The sequence below is a fragment of the Sinocyclocheilus rhinocerous genome, unplaced genomic scaffold (assembly GCF_001515625.1).
Source record: "Sinocyclocheilus rhinocerous isolate Xijiao unplaced genomic scaffold, SAMN03320098_v1.1 scaffold72, whole genome shotgun sequence".
In the NCBI taxonomy this organism is placed as follows: Eukaryota; Metazoa; Chordata; class Actinopteri; order Cypriniformes; family Cyprinidae; genus Sinocyclocheilus; species Sinocyclocheilus rhinocerous.
The window spans coordinates 145715-162827 of NW_015628351.1; the positions used below are offsets into that span (position 1 = coordinate 145715).

At 35.7% G+C, this 17113-nt stretch overlaps 1 protein-coding gene across 1 annotated transcript in view; it reads right to left on the bottom strand.

Moving 5' to 3' along the window:
* LOC107737496 (tyrosine-protein phosphatase non-receptor type 22-like) overlaps positions 1-17113 on the bottom strand; it is a 23005-nt gene that overhangs the window by 5489 nt on the left and 403 nt on the right. Inside the window, exons 2-20 of the mRNA XM_016548985.1 lie at positions 14295-14403; positions 11056-11132; positions 10800-10895; positions 10605-10643; positions 10257-10328; positions 9270-9329; positions 8564-8706; positions 7925-7991; positions 7752-7829; positions 7484-7564; positions 7206-7321; positions 3969-4543; positions 3784-3873; positions 2978-3049; positions 2826-2897; positions 2610-2737; positions 2476-2503; positions 2287-2364; positions 1110-1166 (exon numbers count right to left, since the gene is read on the bottom strand). Coding sequence (XP_016404471.1) covers positions 1110-1166; positions 2287-2364; positions 2476-2503; positions 2610-2737; positions 2826-2897; positions 2978-3049; positions 3784-3873; positions 3969-4543; positions 7206-7321; positions 7484-7564; positions 7752-7829; positions 7925-7991; positions 8564-8706; positions 9270-9329; positions 10257-10328; positions 10605-10643; positions 10800-10895; positions 11056-11132; positions 14295-14403 — 2038 coding nt within the window. The remainder of the gene's footprint in view (positions 1-1109; positions 1167-2286; positions 2365-2475; positions 2504-2609; positions 2738-2825; positions 2898-2977; positions 3050-3783; positions 3874-3968; positions 4544-7205; positions 7322-7483; positions 7565-7751; positions 7830-7924; positions 7992-8563; positions 8707-9269; positions 9330-10256; positions 10329-10604; positions 10644-10799; positions 10896-11055; positions 11133-14294; positions 14404-17113) is intronic.

Here is a 17113-nt window from a genome sequence, read left to right on the forward strand (position 1 = left end):
ATTTTTTTATATTTTTAAATTGCTAAAATTTTCAAAAAAGCATCTATTATATAATATCCATTTCTGATGTCGCCAATAATTAGAGATGCACCGAAATTTCGGCTGCCGAAAATTAGTTCACCGCTCAGGTTTCACTTTCACGTGGTGTGACGCTCTGCGTATTATCCCGCTCTATGCGTGTGCGCTCCGCTCAGCTCCACTCATATCGTTCATGCTCATCGGAACAGCAAAGTCCACTCAAAAATTGAGCCGACAGGAAACATTGATGTAGTACAGTATTGTTTCTGTCTGCAATAGCCCTACTGTGTTGTAACATGGTGTGGTATATGGGCAACTCTGGTAACGCTGCCCTCTCATTCATTGATCTGCTAACCGCTATGTTATGCTCGCGTGTTCTGATAATAATAGCTTTCTAGGACTAAACATTATTTGGATAATTGGTAAAAAAAAAAAAAGAAAAATATTTTAACCCTACTGTTAGACCTACCTGAAAAACTAAAACGCAATTTATTTAATTCGAAGGCCTGTTGTTATTTTTTATTTGTGCTATCATTATTAATTTCTTTATTTGTTCTTATTTTATTACTGACTGCTTACTTGTCATTTTTTATTCAGTTCAAAGTTTGAAATCAAGCTATCTCGTGCTACTGCACCAACATTACCCCACACTGTAAAATAAAAAAAACACTGAGTGAGCAAAAATTTGTGAGATAGTTATAATGGTAATTAAATAATGTTTACATATGTATAAAAGCCTACATTAAAATCTGTCATATAAATTGGTCTCTTCATTAGAAATTAGCCTACTGATTGCCACCATTGATAGACACATTTTTTTTATAATATTAAAAATATCTGTATGACATTATATTCTGCAGTTCTTCCCTGTTGTACCGAATATCTATACTTTTCAAATTATCACATCGAAGTTAGAAATTCAAATATTGTGACAAAATTAATTTTGTAGGGTGCCACAAGTTTGTTAAAATTTCCAAAGGGTGCCGCGACTAAAAAAAGGTTGGGAAACACTGGTGTAGACTATATTTGAATCAGCGAAAATATGTTTTGAACAGTTACACACTGGAGTATGTGATGCACAGTAGGCCTACCTGTCCCAGGAACTGAGTTGAATGCCTGCTCACGTGGTGTTGGGGTGCGTAGAGATTCTAAAGTTAAAAAAAGGAAGTAAAAAATAGCCTATATTAAAACAATCAACCAAAATGACACTGACAGAACTTCCTTAAACGCCTAGTTGTTTTAGAACAAGTATATAATATGGAAAGAAAGTTACAAACATGTATCCTCAGTGTTGCCATTAACCTCTAAGCCACTTGAAATTCTACTTTAAATTTAAAATGTCCTAAGAATCAATTATGAATTATGTGTGGATATATTTGATGCTTTAAATGTTTCTGTCAATCCGTTTTTGATTGATAACTTGATAACCAAAAATGTAGGCATGAGACTAAAATCTAAAATGTACAATTTGCAACCAAAAATTATTCTGCAGAGATCTAGATCTGGGAGTCAATCCCAGAAAGAATCAATTATTCCATGACGAGGCGTTAGGAATTAAGAGCTGAATTGGAAAACTGAATTGGAAAAATTTGATTCTGATTAATTTGATTAATTCTGATACATTCTTGTGAATGTTATTCAATAAAAAGGCTCGTTTGGATTCGTTTACTGATTCATTTGGTGACTTTTTCTGTAAATTACATTATTAAATACCAGTAGGTGGCGACCAGTGAGTGTCTATTTATGTAAGTCATTGACTCCAGTCGTCGTCCACTAAAAGATTGCTCAGGAGTTCACAACACCAATGCTTCTATACAAAGGCGGCTAAACAATCATTGAACAGCACGACGCCTATCTTTGAAACAAGAGAAAAGTGAACACAAGGACAGTCATTAATCATGAAATATGTGACGATAAAGTATATTCATTTAGAGCGACCACCTCAGCTAGCATTCAGCTCAGATATTAATGTTGTAGGCTACATAAGGTTTCGTCACTTAGCTTCCTTTCACAAGTGAATCGACTCCCAAAATTCTAGATTTGTATGGGTTTGTATGGTATTTTGTTTGCATTGTTATTCTGTCAGTTTTTGTAGTCATTGTTGAAGGTAGACGCATTTTAAAATTGCCTTAAATATGCATGTGTAAATATGGCATGTTTTCACTTGCTTAATGTCACCTAGCTTTAACACCAGTATATAACTGTGAATTTCTGCAGAGTATATTCAAAGTTAAATTTGTACTATACACTATTCCTGTTAAGTCTTACCCTGAGGTTGTTTGTACAGTAGGGGAGGAGGACTGTGACTTGTGATCGGAATAGGACTGAGTGGAGCAGATGATGATGCTGCAGCAAAAAAGAGGAAGTTGTCAACAATGTAGCCAGAATTAATATCTTGCTGGTTTGCTGCTGCCTTATCTATGACTTTGAAATCCTAAATATATATGACTGACTTACCAGGAAGTGACATTCTAAGTTTTAAGCTCTGAAATAAAGAAAATAATTGTATTTATGATTATATTGTTTAGGTTGGTGTGTTCTATTAATATGATGAAATTATTTATTAGGCTGTACACCCTGCATCTTCTCACCTTGCTTCTGGACCAAGATCGCTTCATGTCTGTCTGAGCTTCATTTGTTTGCCCAGACCATTCTAGAGATTTCCCAACTCTCATTACAACATCCTGTGGCTTTTCCTGTGTTATGTTTTGTACCAAATCTGTTGAAAATTTGATGACAGTTTGATAAGGTGCAAAGTGAAGACATGAAATTTGTTATAGATTCATCCCTGCCCATCATTGTCATACCCTCATCTGTGGCCATTTCAAAAGACTCTGGAGTTCTCTCAGGCAGTGGGGGCACAGGTGAAGGCGGGCTATCTTTTTAGAGAAAACGGGAACATTTACAGGTGTTGTCCATCAAATCTATACACAAATTTTCAAGTGTGCATAATTCTCACCTTTATTGATGCTCTCAGATTCTGAGCTGGTTGGGATCACCAATGTCAACATCTCAGTGTTTTCACTGATGTCTGGAAACAAGACCATATATTTTGTGATGTAGATTTTAAAAATATTTTACTTTCTTTAAGTTAATAGAAAATGTACTGGACCAATTTGTATATGTTGTATGGCTTGAAATGTCAGTTAATGTAAGTGAGAATCAGTGTTGTTATTTTTACTATAACTAATAAATAAACACAAATCTGTTATTAAAATCATTTTCAGTGACTGAAATAAAGTTAAAATAACAAGATTTAAATATTAGATATAAAAAAGTACTAAAATTGCAATAACGCTATTCACGAAGCCTATATAATGCATTGCATGATGCATGATTTCATATATAATTGTAACCAGTTATAAAACATAATAATACTTCATTTTAAGACCTTTAGAAAACATTAAAACACATGATAAACAGTGGAATCTGCAAATATTATAATGCGTTTTACTTTTGTTTACAATTATTTATGTAAAGATATAATGCACTTCAGTTTATTATGAATACCTTAATGATGCATTATACACAAAGGCTTTAAGTGTTACCAAATTGCTGAAACTAAAACTTTCATTTTGGTTTCAAAACTCATTTTTAAAACTAAAAATGACAAGAGCACATACAATTAAACTAATATAAAAATGAAAACTGAAATATAAAAATAAAAGCCAGTTCAATATATTAATAAAAATACTGTAATAGTATATAAAATACAACTAAAATAGCATGGGGAGGATAAACATTTACACCTTAAGTTGGACTAACCGTTAATTTCATCTGCCAGTATAAATGACTCTGGGGTTCGCTCTGGCAAAGGAGGAGGAGTGTCTTCATCAGATGAAGGTTTATTTGCACCTTTATACAAATTATAACACAGGAAATTATCTTAAGTGATGCATCATTAATAGTTTTCAGAAATCAGTTGCTAAAATAGCCATAGGTTTTCATACCTTTGTCATTGCAGTCATGTTTTGGCAGTTCTAACACCTGATTATTAAGGGTTAAACTAGGTATTGTGAAACAGGGATTCTCCATCGATGCTTCATGAATTATAGAGTCCATAACACTGTGATTGTTGCTAACCGGTTGAGACTCAGGACCAAAATAAGGATCTTCGACAGTGTAGCATACTGTGCTGGGGATGATCGGGTTGTGGTCTGTGGCAGCAGGACTGACATCTTGGTTTTCTGCACACTCCAGATGCTTCATACTTGGCCTCAGCTCCTGTACTAGGCGGATGGGATAGTTTGAGCATGCAGCGTGGGTCAGATCAGTGTTAAAGCTGGTGGATGGCTCAGTTCTTTGAGATCCACAGGTTGTTAAGTCTTTTTGAGGAGTTGCTGCTATGAATGACCTCTGATCTGTAATCTGGGTCCATTCACTCATTGTATTGAGCATGTCTACAGGATTGAGTTTTGTGGAGATGACCTCTTGACTGAATGGTTCTGAATGAGACTGTGACCAAGAAGTGACATTGTGTGTGATGTGACTGAGTTCATTTATAGGGATTTCCATCTCGTTATTCCTATCAAAACAGTGAAAGATTTTGTTATGATCAGGAATACCACAAAGACAGTCGCAATGTGTCTTAGGATGTGTTTACAATTGCAGTTTGGTTCTCTTGTTTTTTTTGGTCTGGACCCAAAAAAAAAAACAAGTATACATTTAGTCCTACTTTGCTTAGCGTTCACACTGTCATTTTTTTAAACTGAACCCAAAGATACAACATAAAAGGCATAAGGATACACATCCTGTTCTTGTTTTGTTTAGATGTATTTGGTCTGCATTGCGATAATATTTCAATGAAACTGCACCAGAGTTTGTTTGGAAGTGCACCAATGCACACCTTTTCAGGAGGAATCGGTCCTCTTGTTTGGTGTGTATCAAGGTTCGTATGGCAGCATTCATACTTTTTTAAATGAACCACACTAGAGCAATCACATGTTTTAATCGAACCAAACCAGCCAAGTGTGAAATTTCCCTTTGACATGAAACAATTCAAAATTGTTGATGACATTTAAATGTAAAGTTTGAATTAAAGTAAGATTTTTCTGTTTGAGAAGCCTTACACAGCAACACGTTCAACCATTGGTGTTCATTTGAGGGTGGGACTCTGTTTTTGACCAGTGACAGATGGGGGAGTGTTTGAAAAAACCTTTTGGAAACAATCATTGGGCCTGTCCCAGTACCCACAATTATTATCTTGGCCACTTGAGAATGCGTATATGCAACAGGAAATAAATGCAAAAGACTGCCCCAGATCTGAAAAAATGCTAAAGCTCAGTGCCCTTGATGCACATTAAATCTCTAATACCGCTTTAGTGTGGTATTTGAGGCTAAGTGTAACACACTATGTTCAGGGTCAAGCCTAGTAAAACTTTCCAGTGCAAGTTATACTTTGATATTACATAATTTGGTAGTAAAAAAGTGTTGCAAATTGAATTGTTGCAGAGATAAGTATGCATATTTTTGTAAAATATTTGCAACTGCTTTTTATCACTTAAAGGCATAGTTCACCCAAAAATTAAAATTATCCCATAATTTTCTCACCCTCAAGCCATCCTAGGTGTATATGACTTTCTTCTTTTAGATGAATACAATCGGAGTTATGTTAAAAAATGTCCTGGCTCTTCCAAGCTTTATAATGGTAGTGAATGGTGGTCGAGATTTTGAAGCAAAATAAATGACGTAGGAAGCGGATGATGTAGGAAGTGACAAACACGGAAGCGCAGAGGAGAGAGCAAAACAAAACACTGGTCACGAATTAGAAGTACAAAACAAGGATTTGTAAAGAAAAATGTCAGAGGATTTCAATATAAGCCAAGAGGAGACTGGTTTTCCTTTGCTGTATACAAAACTTGGTTCTCACGAGACTAGCACATTCTCACCGCAGCTTACGCTATGCCTACGTCCTTACGTCATCCACTGGAACAACACTCTCTCATGAATGTGCACATGACAGTTAGCGGAAGCTAGAGATAACGGTTTATAAAATTTTAAATATGAATATTTTTCTTACACAAATGCATCACTTCGCTTCAGAAGACCTTTATTAACCCCCCGGAGCCTTGTGGAGCACTTTTTATGATGGATGGTTGCACTTTTTTTGGACTTAAAAATCTCGACCACAATTCACTGCCATTATAAAGCTTGGAAGACCCAGACATTTTTTTATATAACTCCAATTGCATTCGTCTGACAGAAGAAAGTCATATACACCTTAGGGGTTGCACCGACTAGTCGACTTCAGTGCTCTGCCATGACGCTTTAAGCTTGACGTCGACTAGTCGCTGGTCCTATAGAGGGCGCAACAGGATAAGAAATCTTTGAAGGACTTCCACATTTACGCTCCGTTTCCAAACAGTTCAAATAACTGTCAAATAAATGCATACTCTGAAAGCGCTCCACAAGACATGTGTGATTTAAAAAAAAGCTGTTATAGAAGCAACAGCCATGCGGGCAGCGCTATGTCATATGCCATAGCTGTGCACAAGGTGTTTGTCACAGCTCCAGACTTATTTGTTCGTTAATGACGTCATCAGCGACTAGTCGACTTCGACTCGACTTTCATCACATAAAAGTCCACTTCAAAAAATCAGAAGTCGTTCAACCCCTAGTACACCTACAGTAGGATAGCTTGAGGGCGAGTAAATCATGGTGTCATTTTAATATCTGGGTGAACTATACCTTTAATTTGAGTCACCACAAAAATTCTGAAAAGAATGTTTATTTTAAAGTGCAAATAACTGAAATCAAAACGTGTAAATAAAGCTTTGTAAAAAAAAAAAAAAAAAAAATGTCACTTACAGCACTATGATTTACAGCATGATGTAGTGTGTTCCATCAGGTAATAAAAAGTTCTACACATACTTGTTCACACCCACTTGACCACTTGGGTCAAATACAGGAAATACGTCATGTTAGTACGTAGTAGACAAGTGTTCAAGTGCAAAGACAGCAAATGCGGGTATTGGGACAGGCCCATTATTATTATTATTTTTATCTTTAGTGATGTTATTGGAACAGAAATTGCACACACCAGCTTTAAAGTGATAGTTCAACCATAAATGTAGATTTATTCACCTGCAGCAGGGTGAATAAATGATGAAAGAATTCATTTCATTTTTGGGTGAACTATTAATTTAAAATCTGTATAAATTGTATTAAAATTAGATATTCCCTAATACCTGTGCTCAGTTTGAAGCAATGCTCTGAAGTCTGTCCCAGTCTCTGATTCGGAGTCGCTGAAATCCGAGAGCTCACTCCCACTGCTTAAAGTGACAGGAGAAGGGGAAGCTGGGACCTGATTGATGATTAAATTAAATAGTTCATTGAACAATGCAAAAACTACTAGACTATGTTGTATAATGTGTCATAACTGCAAAGCAAAATCAGTGAGAAATAAAATTATGTATTTATATACTTGCGTAAATAAAGAGTGAGTAATAATGATGGCATATCTAACCTCTCTGTTTGATTCATCCATTGCTGCCAGATATCTCTCAAACAGCAATTTGATGGTCCTGTATACTAGTTCATATTGTTCCTAGGAGGAGAAGAAATTATCGTTAGGTAAAATGGAGACTTTTGGTTATGGCAATTTAAAGGGGTCATATGATGCTGCTAAAAAGAACATTATTTTGTGTATTTGGTGTAATAAAATGTGTTTATGCGGTTTAAAGTTAAAAAAACACATTATTTTCCACATACTGTACATTAACTAAGTTGGTTACCTTAGCCTGAACCACAGAGGGCCTCTGTGTGCGCATGTCCTTTACCAGTTCAAAGATACTGAAATTCTCTGGGATCATCTAAACAAGAGCAAATAAGATCAGCACCTTGTCAGAATATAGATTATATTTTGTCAGTATAATGAAAGCTTCAGGAAGATGTTTTGAACTCTTACCTGTCTCTTCAGTAGATTCCAGGTATAGTCAATGGCACACAATGCACCTGTTCTTCCACAGCCTGCACTGCAAATCCAAGAGTTCCAAGAGAATGAGCCACAGTGAAAACACAATTCTTTCTTCTCACTTTTGAACAACTTAGATTGATAGTCCCTTGAGAGTAGTATATGAGTTGCAGTTTGCTACATAACACTGCTGTGGAGTGCTGAAAAAAATCAATGAGCTGCCTATAAAGTGCTCAGAATATTCTGTGGAAAAACTTTTAAAATCTTTACAACACTACTAATTCAATAACACTGTTGAATGAAATCTTTAGCTAATCTAAAAACGAGTACCCATTTGTTTTTGTTTGTTATGTAAAGTCATTGTAACTCAGTGTTAGCTGTAGTGCACATGATTGTTGGGGTATTTGCTTGTTCTTGGTCAACCACCTACACATTTCCTGTGTAAAAGTTGAAGGTGGGCATCGTCCATGGTTACCGTTACAAACAACCAGTTTGTATCAGTATCTTGTGTTCATTTCCACCAAAATTTCCACCATGGCCACAATATGACCTCAGACCTATTTGATTTACCCTCAAATGCAGTCATTGCTAAATCAATCCTAACAGTCAATCCCAGCAGATACAGGCGTTTACCTGCAGTGAATACAGATGGGAATCTCATCATGATCCTGGTAAATCCGCATGTCCTGCAGCAGCTCCAGGATGGCAGGAATGGAGTCGGGTACTCCGTGATCCGGCCAGTTCACATAGTGCAGCTGCTTCAGTGTCCGAGACACCTGGAAATAACCGTTGTAATATAGACTGGTTTTTTTTTTTCTGGTTACCTGGTTTATAGTCATTAAAGCACCACATTGTGGTGGTTTTATTTCATCACAACAAAACATCTGCAGAAATGTCAGCACCTGTCTGTCTTTATGTTTGTTCCACTACAATGTCTGCACAGTCTCTGAACGTTTTGACTATTAAAGCTGAATACTGCATACTCTTATGCAATGACATTTTCAAGAAGGAAAAAAAAAACATGTATTGACGAGTCATAGGTCACCACAACATAATGTTTAACCTAAAGCAGTATTTTTAAAACTCATTGAACTTGACTGAAGTGTGAACACATCCAGCGATCAGTTTATAAAGCTACTATTTAATGGCAAACAACTAATCAGGACATTGGGGAAAAATTAGATTTTTATATGGTTTTATTTTAAAAGCAAGGGGGGAAAAGCAATAAAAGCATTTAAATAAATATGCAGTCTTTTTGTATAAACTATAAAGACGGTAAAGGGTAAGCTTTGAACATTATTCAGTGCGTTGAAGTTAAGATCAAAGAAATGGTACTTACTTGTTTAAATGTCACCTTCAGTGTCCGTGTCAAATATTCTCCCTTATTCTCATCAGACTCCTAGACAAAATCAAACATGTGCATGACTGGAATGCTCATTGGATCAGTAATTTGCAGATCATATTTTGGCTAATGTTATTCAATAGTGAAAACTGATTAAAGATCTAAACTAGTGCTAAAAGGTGCAGAATGTACAACCCTTAAATATGACATTATTGTTTTTAAGGGATGCACAAATATAAAATTCTGGTTGACAATAAGCTGATAACTATTTTCAACTATTTTGTCTAAATTAATAAATAATAAACTGAAAATAAAATGTTTTAAGTGCTACGAGTGAATTTAAGCATGCAGCACAAAATTATAAAGTACAATATGAAACAACGCTGATATAAATTTTTGAGATTTGCTAAAGATTGCATTTAGAAGTTTTATTACATTACTAGTGTTTTAAAGATCAACTTTACGCTAAAAAAAAAAAAAAAATCTGTAGAAAAAAACCCCCGAAAAGTTACTGATGATTTTCTGCCAGGACATTATTCTATAAGTTTATAGACATTTCTTTAACTCCAATTCATAATACAGGTGAAACACGTGATAAATCTACACAAAAAATTACTTCATATTAAAACCAACGTTTCTTAATGCAGATGAGTCCTATAAAATGACAAAGGTAATCTAAATGTGAAATTAAGGCCATACCAGTAACCAATATAGTACTGATAATTTGTGTACCCTGACAGTACTGATAATTTGTATTTTTTCTAAACAGTAACATTTTTGTTTGTTATAAATGTCAACATATTAAGAAATCATAGTGACGTTGTGGAAGAACGTGTGTTTTTTGTATCGTACTTAGTGGTTCTAGATGTTGTGTTTTAGATACTGCTTGAATACTGAGAATCAGTCTTCAACATGTGTGTGTGAGTGCAAATAAAACACAAGGACAGGAAGTGTGGTGTGAGTGAGGGAAGAGGTGTTTCTTACATAGTATATGGTAAAGGGCTCACACACAAACACATCATCCTTTGACTCTGGCCAGTAACGCTCACATTTTTTCTGAAAGAAAGAGGAAATGTAGCATTCAATCTCAACTGCTCCCTTCTGTCTACGCTGTGAAAATGTATATGCTGAGTGCATGGCAGCACTGTAATCATATCAAACGTTTTGAAAGGGTAGGAGCTCAAGATAAAAAAAGAAGTTGCAGAAAATGTCATGCTTAATGCATTGCCTCACCATTCTGAGGCAAGAAGGATGTGGTTAATAAAAATGTTTTCTTTTAAACACAGTGACTGTCAACATTTCCCCTATAACACACTGTCAGTTACAACTTACCCTTCCCATTTCAAACTCCCGGCAAGCCATCACAATAACCTGCAGAGAGAGAGAGAGTTAGAGGCATTTAGATTTCATTGTGTGAATGTTTCTCCTTGGATCTGGCCAAAGCTCATCTAGCAGGTTGAACCTGTAGGTTTTCTACAGGAAGTGGAATGTGTGTGAAATGGCCATACGCTATAATCAAGCTCTCACCTGTACGTTGTATTCCCACAGCATCCTCCAGAAGTCAAGCACAGTGTTTGGCAGCGGGCCTTGTGTGGCAATATATGCCCTAGAGCCCAACACTCCCTGAAATAAATACAGAACAAATGGCAATTTTTCCTGAATCCTGAATAGCACTGATATTTTGTCAGTCATTGTTTAAGCATGTTTTGTTGAATCTGATCAGTGTATAGTTCTCTTTGTGTATAAATGTGTATAGCATGAGACCTTTCTTGTGCTTCCTTACCTTAATGAAACTAGCATTGATGTAATCTGTGTCATGTTTGGATGTGATGAGGGAGAGTTTTACTCTGCTGTGATCAACTGTGAGAAAATACAGCCGTCAGCATCTTATCTTCACAATCAATGCTTTTCATGGTTTTCATATAACTGCTATTTTCACAAATCTTGTGTTAATCTCCTACATTGCTATCCATGTTTGTCTTTGGCATTGTCTAATGTGATACAGTGCAGTATTTATGGTATAATATGCCCGGACAGCACACATACATCACACAGACGTCTATTTGATGTACGCATTTTCATTTAGAAGATGTTTTTAGAACATTTGTTCTACTGCAATACACTTCTACAATGTTTCCTGTCAGATGTTGAGACATTTAGAGAACATCTTTATGATTTAGAGCACTGTATGAAATGCTTGTAATTTTTACAGAATACTGTTAAAACGCTAACATAAAAACATTTACATTTATACATTTAACAGACAATTTTCTCATTTTTATATAAGCAGCTTGCAATTAAGGAAAACAGCAAGCGGAGGTAATACCGTGAGAAGTGCTAACAATACAAAGTTTTAACCACCGTTCAGAATAGTACAAGCTATAGAACAGGAAGAGATTAAGAAATAGTGAAAGGACAGAAGTTTTTTGCAGTTGTATGTTTAAAAAAAAAACTGTTAATTGTAAATTAACTGTAAGATTTATGGTTTTGGCAAGTAACAACTATAAATTGTGTAATTTGCAGTGAAAAAACAATACAAGGACGTTACCAGAAGACCCACTATTCACATTTTACATTTAAAAAAATGTTTATTTTTATTACCAGTGCATGAAGGTGTTTGTTACATTTTCTGTTATATAGTTAATGTTTATGGCATTATTTTAGTGTTGTGTGTTACACTGGTGGTGTTTTGTCTCACGATTCATCATGGTTTTCTATTTTGCCACCTGTATTACGGTAATTATCGGTATATTTTACAGTATAAGCAGATTTTGGTACTTCAAGCACACTGGTATTTTAACATTATATAACTTAATGAAATGTACGGTTATGTTGCAAAATATACACATGCACCAATATGTCATCCCATATGTATTTTTTATGCTGAATTTTTGGCACCCATATCTGCAGTTTTTTTCCCCCTTAAATTTACGATACGGTACGGTGCGGTACAGTATATTATGGTATACCGTACTCAGTGGCGCAAAAACGGGGTATGCAGTATATGCAGTGCATAGGGGCGCCACACATAGGGGGGCGCCATTTTGCCAAAATCATTCTGTGAAAATCTTCTTTAATAAAACTTTATGAATAATCAAAAGCTAGTTATTAAAAATAATTAATGCAACGTTTTTACTTAACGGTTTTTAGCATTTTAATGAGTTCAAAAATGTATTTATTAAAAACTTAAGACGCGGAACGAACGGCTGTATCTCTTTGCGACCACAACAAACGGGAGACTTTTCAGACGCGCACTTCAGCTTGCCCTCAGGAAAAGGTACATGTGCCAAATGAGCTTCAGTAGAACAGCAGGGACTGCATCTGATGAGATGTTATGTCAGTAAAACAAACTTTCCTGTCCTGTCAGCCGTTTTAAAGTGCTCACGGCGCACGCTCTTCAACTGTACACGAATATGAGGCGCACGCTCACTTCATAAATAAACTGCACTAGAAACTGTGAGCATACATCGTCAGTTAAGTAACGAAATGACCTAAATGGCGATTAAAACTGTGCATGCATGTATGTGCATTACATTTAAGAACACGTCTCAAATGCATGCAGCCTACTGAAATATTCTGCAATTCGAGATCACAGTAGGGCGCAAGATGATAGGCTATGTAAATTTTATTTTATTTATAATTTAATGCACAAGTAGGCCAAATGTGAGCACAGTGTAGTTAAATGTACTAGAAAATATGCGCTAATTTTTCATTAATTTGTAAAGTACGAAAATGAAAAGAAAATGAAACCATATTTAAATGCATGAAAAAAAACGTATTTTACATTCTTACATTATTTTCCTTTGTACAGAGCTCAATTTAGGTATGACAAAAGTGCTGCAATGAATTCATTTTGACAACTAATAGAATGTTAAACATTGACTGATAACTTTTTCAGAGTTCATTGATTATATAAAATTCAGTGAAGGTTGACTATAATTATCTGCATGTCTCATCCATGAGTGGGCCTAAGCAATAATGGAGAACACGATTTTGGTGGTGTTAAGACCCAGAACCAAGCTTACTGAGCAATAAAGCTATAGTGAGCCCTTTTATTAAAATACCTGGAGCCTAGGAAATACAAAAATAAAACAAAAATTGTCATTCACTCAGTATTACTTGATGTAATTCACAACTATCTCAATTACAATTAAGTACAAATTAATTCAGTTATTCAATTGTGTTTTAGGCACTAAAACAGTCCAGTACTTTATAGTCAAATCCATTTCTATATTGAAATAATGAAGATTTCTGTGCCACCCCAGACTGGTTGCTGCCCCCTTCCTGGCTACCCCTATGAAAGCATCCTGGCAAAAAATAGATTTTTAAATGTTATAATAGTGATTTTATAATGTCTAAATATAAATCCATTAGCAAAACATGTGAAAAGAACTATATTACAGAGTGGAAATGATCAAGGAGACAATAAATGCTCCTCTGCTGCCATTTAGAGGTCATAGTGGGAATCATGACATTCATTTTAATAGTATTTGTTTCTACCAGGTGAAATCTTGGCAGCAATCTTCCACTTAGCATGGCAAATTTTCTATGAATTATCTCTTTAAGTAAAAATGTGAAAAAAAAAATGCAGATGATCTTTAAAAGAAATTTTACTATATAGAAATGTGCAAAAGTATTAATAATTTTAAGGCAAATTATAATATATATATATATTCAAATTACCTAACTAAAAAGTGAGCAATAGTACATCAGGAGTTAAAGGGGATGTTATGTGACACACTTTTCTTTTTTTTTCTTTTTCACTTTTTTCCCTATGGAATTAAAAAAGGGGGAAGTGGGTTCAAACCTTTGTCACTTTTTTCACTCCTGATGAGTTTGTATCCTTCCATGCACAAGCTAGTAATGGGCTTTTGGTCATTGACTTGCAGAAAGTTTTCTGGGCGAGTTAGTGTTAGAGGCTACTAGAATACAGGGGGGTGCCGACACTGATCTTGCATACCCCTCGGCAAATGTGCAGTTGCGCCCCTGACCTTACTGTGTATTGTCAGATGTGATACTCACAGGGAACAATGTCTTTGTATCTGTTCTTCTTCACATTGTCTTGTTTGTCCGCGGCTGTGGTGGGGTACGTCTTCTCCGCACGATATTTAGTAGACTGTCTCTTCAGTTTCTGTTTTGACCAAGTTACATAAGATTCAGTTATGATTTTGTATCATTTTGTGTGATAAAACTTTTGTATTCTTTTGTCATTTTATTTTCTGCTTATATTGCAAATAGTCCAAGCCAGAAGTTCAGGGCAGAGATGTTAATACTGATATTATTTTAAAGACAAAGCAGAATGAGAAAGCCTTCTGTGTTTCAAAAACTCTTATTTGCGATGTATTTGACATCTAAACTATGATCTGAGACTAACAGACTAAAGTTTGAAGCCCTGTGGTTAAGATCTGTGAAAACTAGATAAGTCTGGCTGTGTATGCGTGAGTGAGTGTGGCTGCCACAATATGCTTGTGGGATGTACCATCACTCTCCTGTGTGTGTCTATGCGCACAAGCACCTTGATCAGACCAAGAGACTTTCCGACCACAGCTGAGCTGAGCTTACGAGAACCTTGTGAGCACAACAGACAATGAGCAAATATAGCAAGCTGAGTAATTTGCATGGGATCTCTGAGTTGAAACAGTCAGGACTGCGTATGAGGAACCAGCCCATCCCACTGTGGGAAACCCTCATGTTTTGTCCAAGAGTTTTGTACAGTGAGACTGGACATTTCTCTACATACATGTCCCTTGTGTGGACATAAATTGCAGTCCAGCATTGAGGACCAGTAGTTCTGTTCTCAGTGTGATGGGAACTTAGGTTTCCATGCTCTGCCAAATAGACAGTTTCTCTTCCTGTAAACACTCCATTTGTAAGCGATTCGAATCACTATTCTGGCAGAAGTCTTGTCTGGCAGCGGTTTGACAGAGATAATAGAGCAGCATGTCTGAAAGTGCTTTTTTTTTTTCAACGGAGTAGGAAGAGACCACTTCATGCGATTGAGAAAGCAGACGGGGTCTTACGAGGTCTTCCTCATGGCCTGGTTTCACATTGGGAAAATAAAGACACAAACTAAACACTTTGCAGCTGCTGACAACTATAAAAGACACTCTGTAGCATTCAGGCTGGACTAAAGAGCATGTTTTGTTCTGTAGGACAGGATAAAGCTGTAGTGGCAAAGACAGGCCTAAATCGGTTTGGTACTTCAGGGTTTAGCAAATGTGTACAGATGTGTCACTCTTTACTGAATAAATTTAGGATGGCATTTTAGTTATAGATATAAGAGTAACGTAACTTGGTGATACATTTTTAAGCCTTAAAAATGGAGTGATGGTTGTTGTATGACTGTCCAGTGTTGTAACCTTCTTTTACAGCAAGGGTTTTAAAACATTTTGATGCTAATGACCCCAAATAACCACAAAATATACTTCCTAAAATATATATTTGCTTAATAGTTTCCTTTACGGCCATACATTAATGTAATATGCGTCATAAATGTACATATTCGAAATGTTTGTCATATGAAGTCAAAACATACATAAAATCCTTTAGAAATTGGAACACTTTCATATATTAACAAATATATCTATATGAGTCAGCGAGTGACGGCGCAGGATGGGTCATGGGTAACTTCCTCTCAGTCACCCTGACTGTTCACATGGAACATCTAACAGTTGACATTTGAGGGGAATAGCATATGAAGGTTAATTTGGAAACAAATCTAAGCAGAAGTGAGACAAACAACTACTTTGGGGTAGTATATATTCAATAATAAATTAGTTTGGTAATAAATAACCACATCATGGTAAAACTTCTTGTACAAAAGCCTAAAGTAAGAGGCACTCTGTTAAGAAGAGGAAGTCCACGCTTAACCATTTAAGCCATTGCCTCAACTCACTGCCCAGACATGTTTTATTTTTTAGCTTACTTTTGGCACATGCAATGCTAATATTTTTTATTATCACAGTTCATTCATTTACAAAATTTCACATAGCCACACACACATTGCATATAATGTAAAAAAAAATGTCGACGTCAATGTAGAGGAACAGCACGGTACTAGTGACGCCAATGTCATTAGTTTAATTCCTAGTGAACACTGATAAGACATATACTTTTTTTTAATGTTTGCATTGGATTAATTTAGGTGAGGAAATATCTTATGTACTTCTATTCAAATACATACAATGTCCTTATATCAGCATACAGAATGACACCGCATTGTTATTCGAAAACCACAGTCCATCCATCACTGCCTGACATCCTGTTTCACTCTAAGTGCACTGTAAGCTGATTTGGATGAAAATGTCTGGCAAGTAAATAAATGTAAATAATAATAGGCCTAATAATAAAAAACATCTTAAGCGAATGAGCATTTTTCCATTTTTCGCTTTTGTATTGCTAAGTTTGAGTCAGCGAGTGACGGCGCAGGATGGGTCGTGGGTAACTTCCTCTCAGTCACCCTGACTGTTCACATGGAACATCTAACAGTTGACATTTGAGGGGAATAGCATATGAAGGTTAATTTGGAAACAAATCTAAGCAGAAGTGAGACAAACAACTACTTTGGGGTAGTATATATTCAATAATAAATTAGTTTGGTAATAAATAACCACATCATGGTAAAACTTCTTGTACAAAAGCCTAAAGTAAGAGGCACTCTGTTAAGAAGAGGAAGTCCATGCTTAACCATTTAAGCCATTGCCTCAACTCACTGCCCAGACATGTTTTATTTTTTAGCTTACTTTTGGCACATGCAATGCTAATATTTTTTATTATCACAGTTCATTCATTTACAAAATTTCACATAGCCACACACACATTGCATATAATGTAAAAAAAAA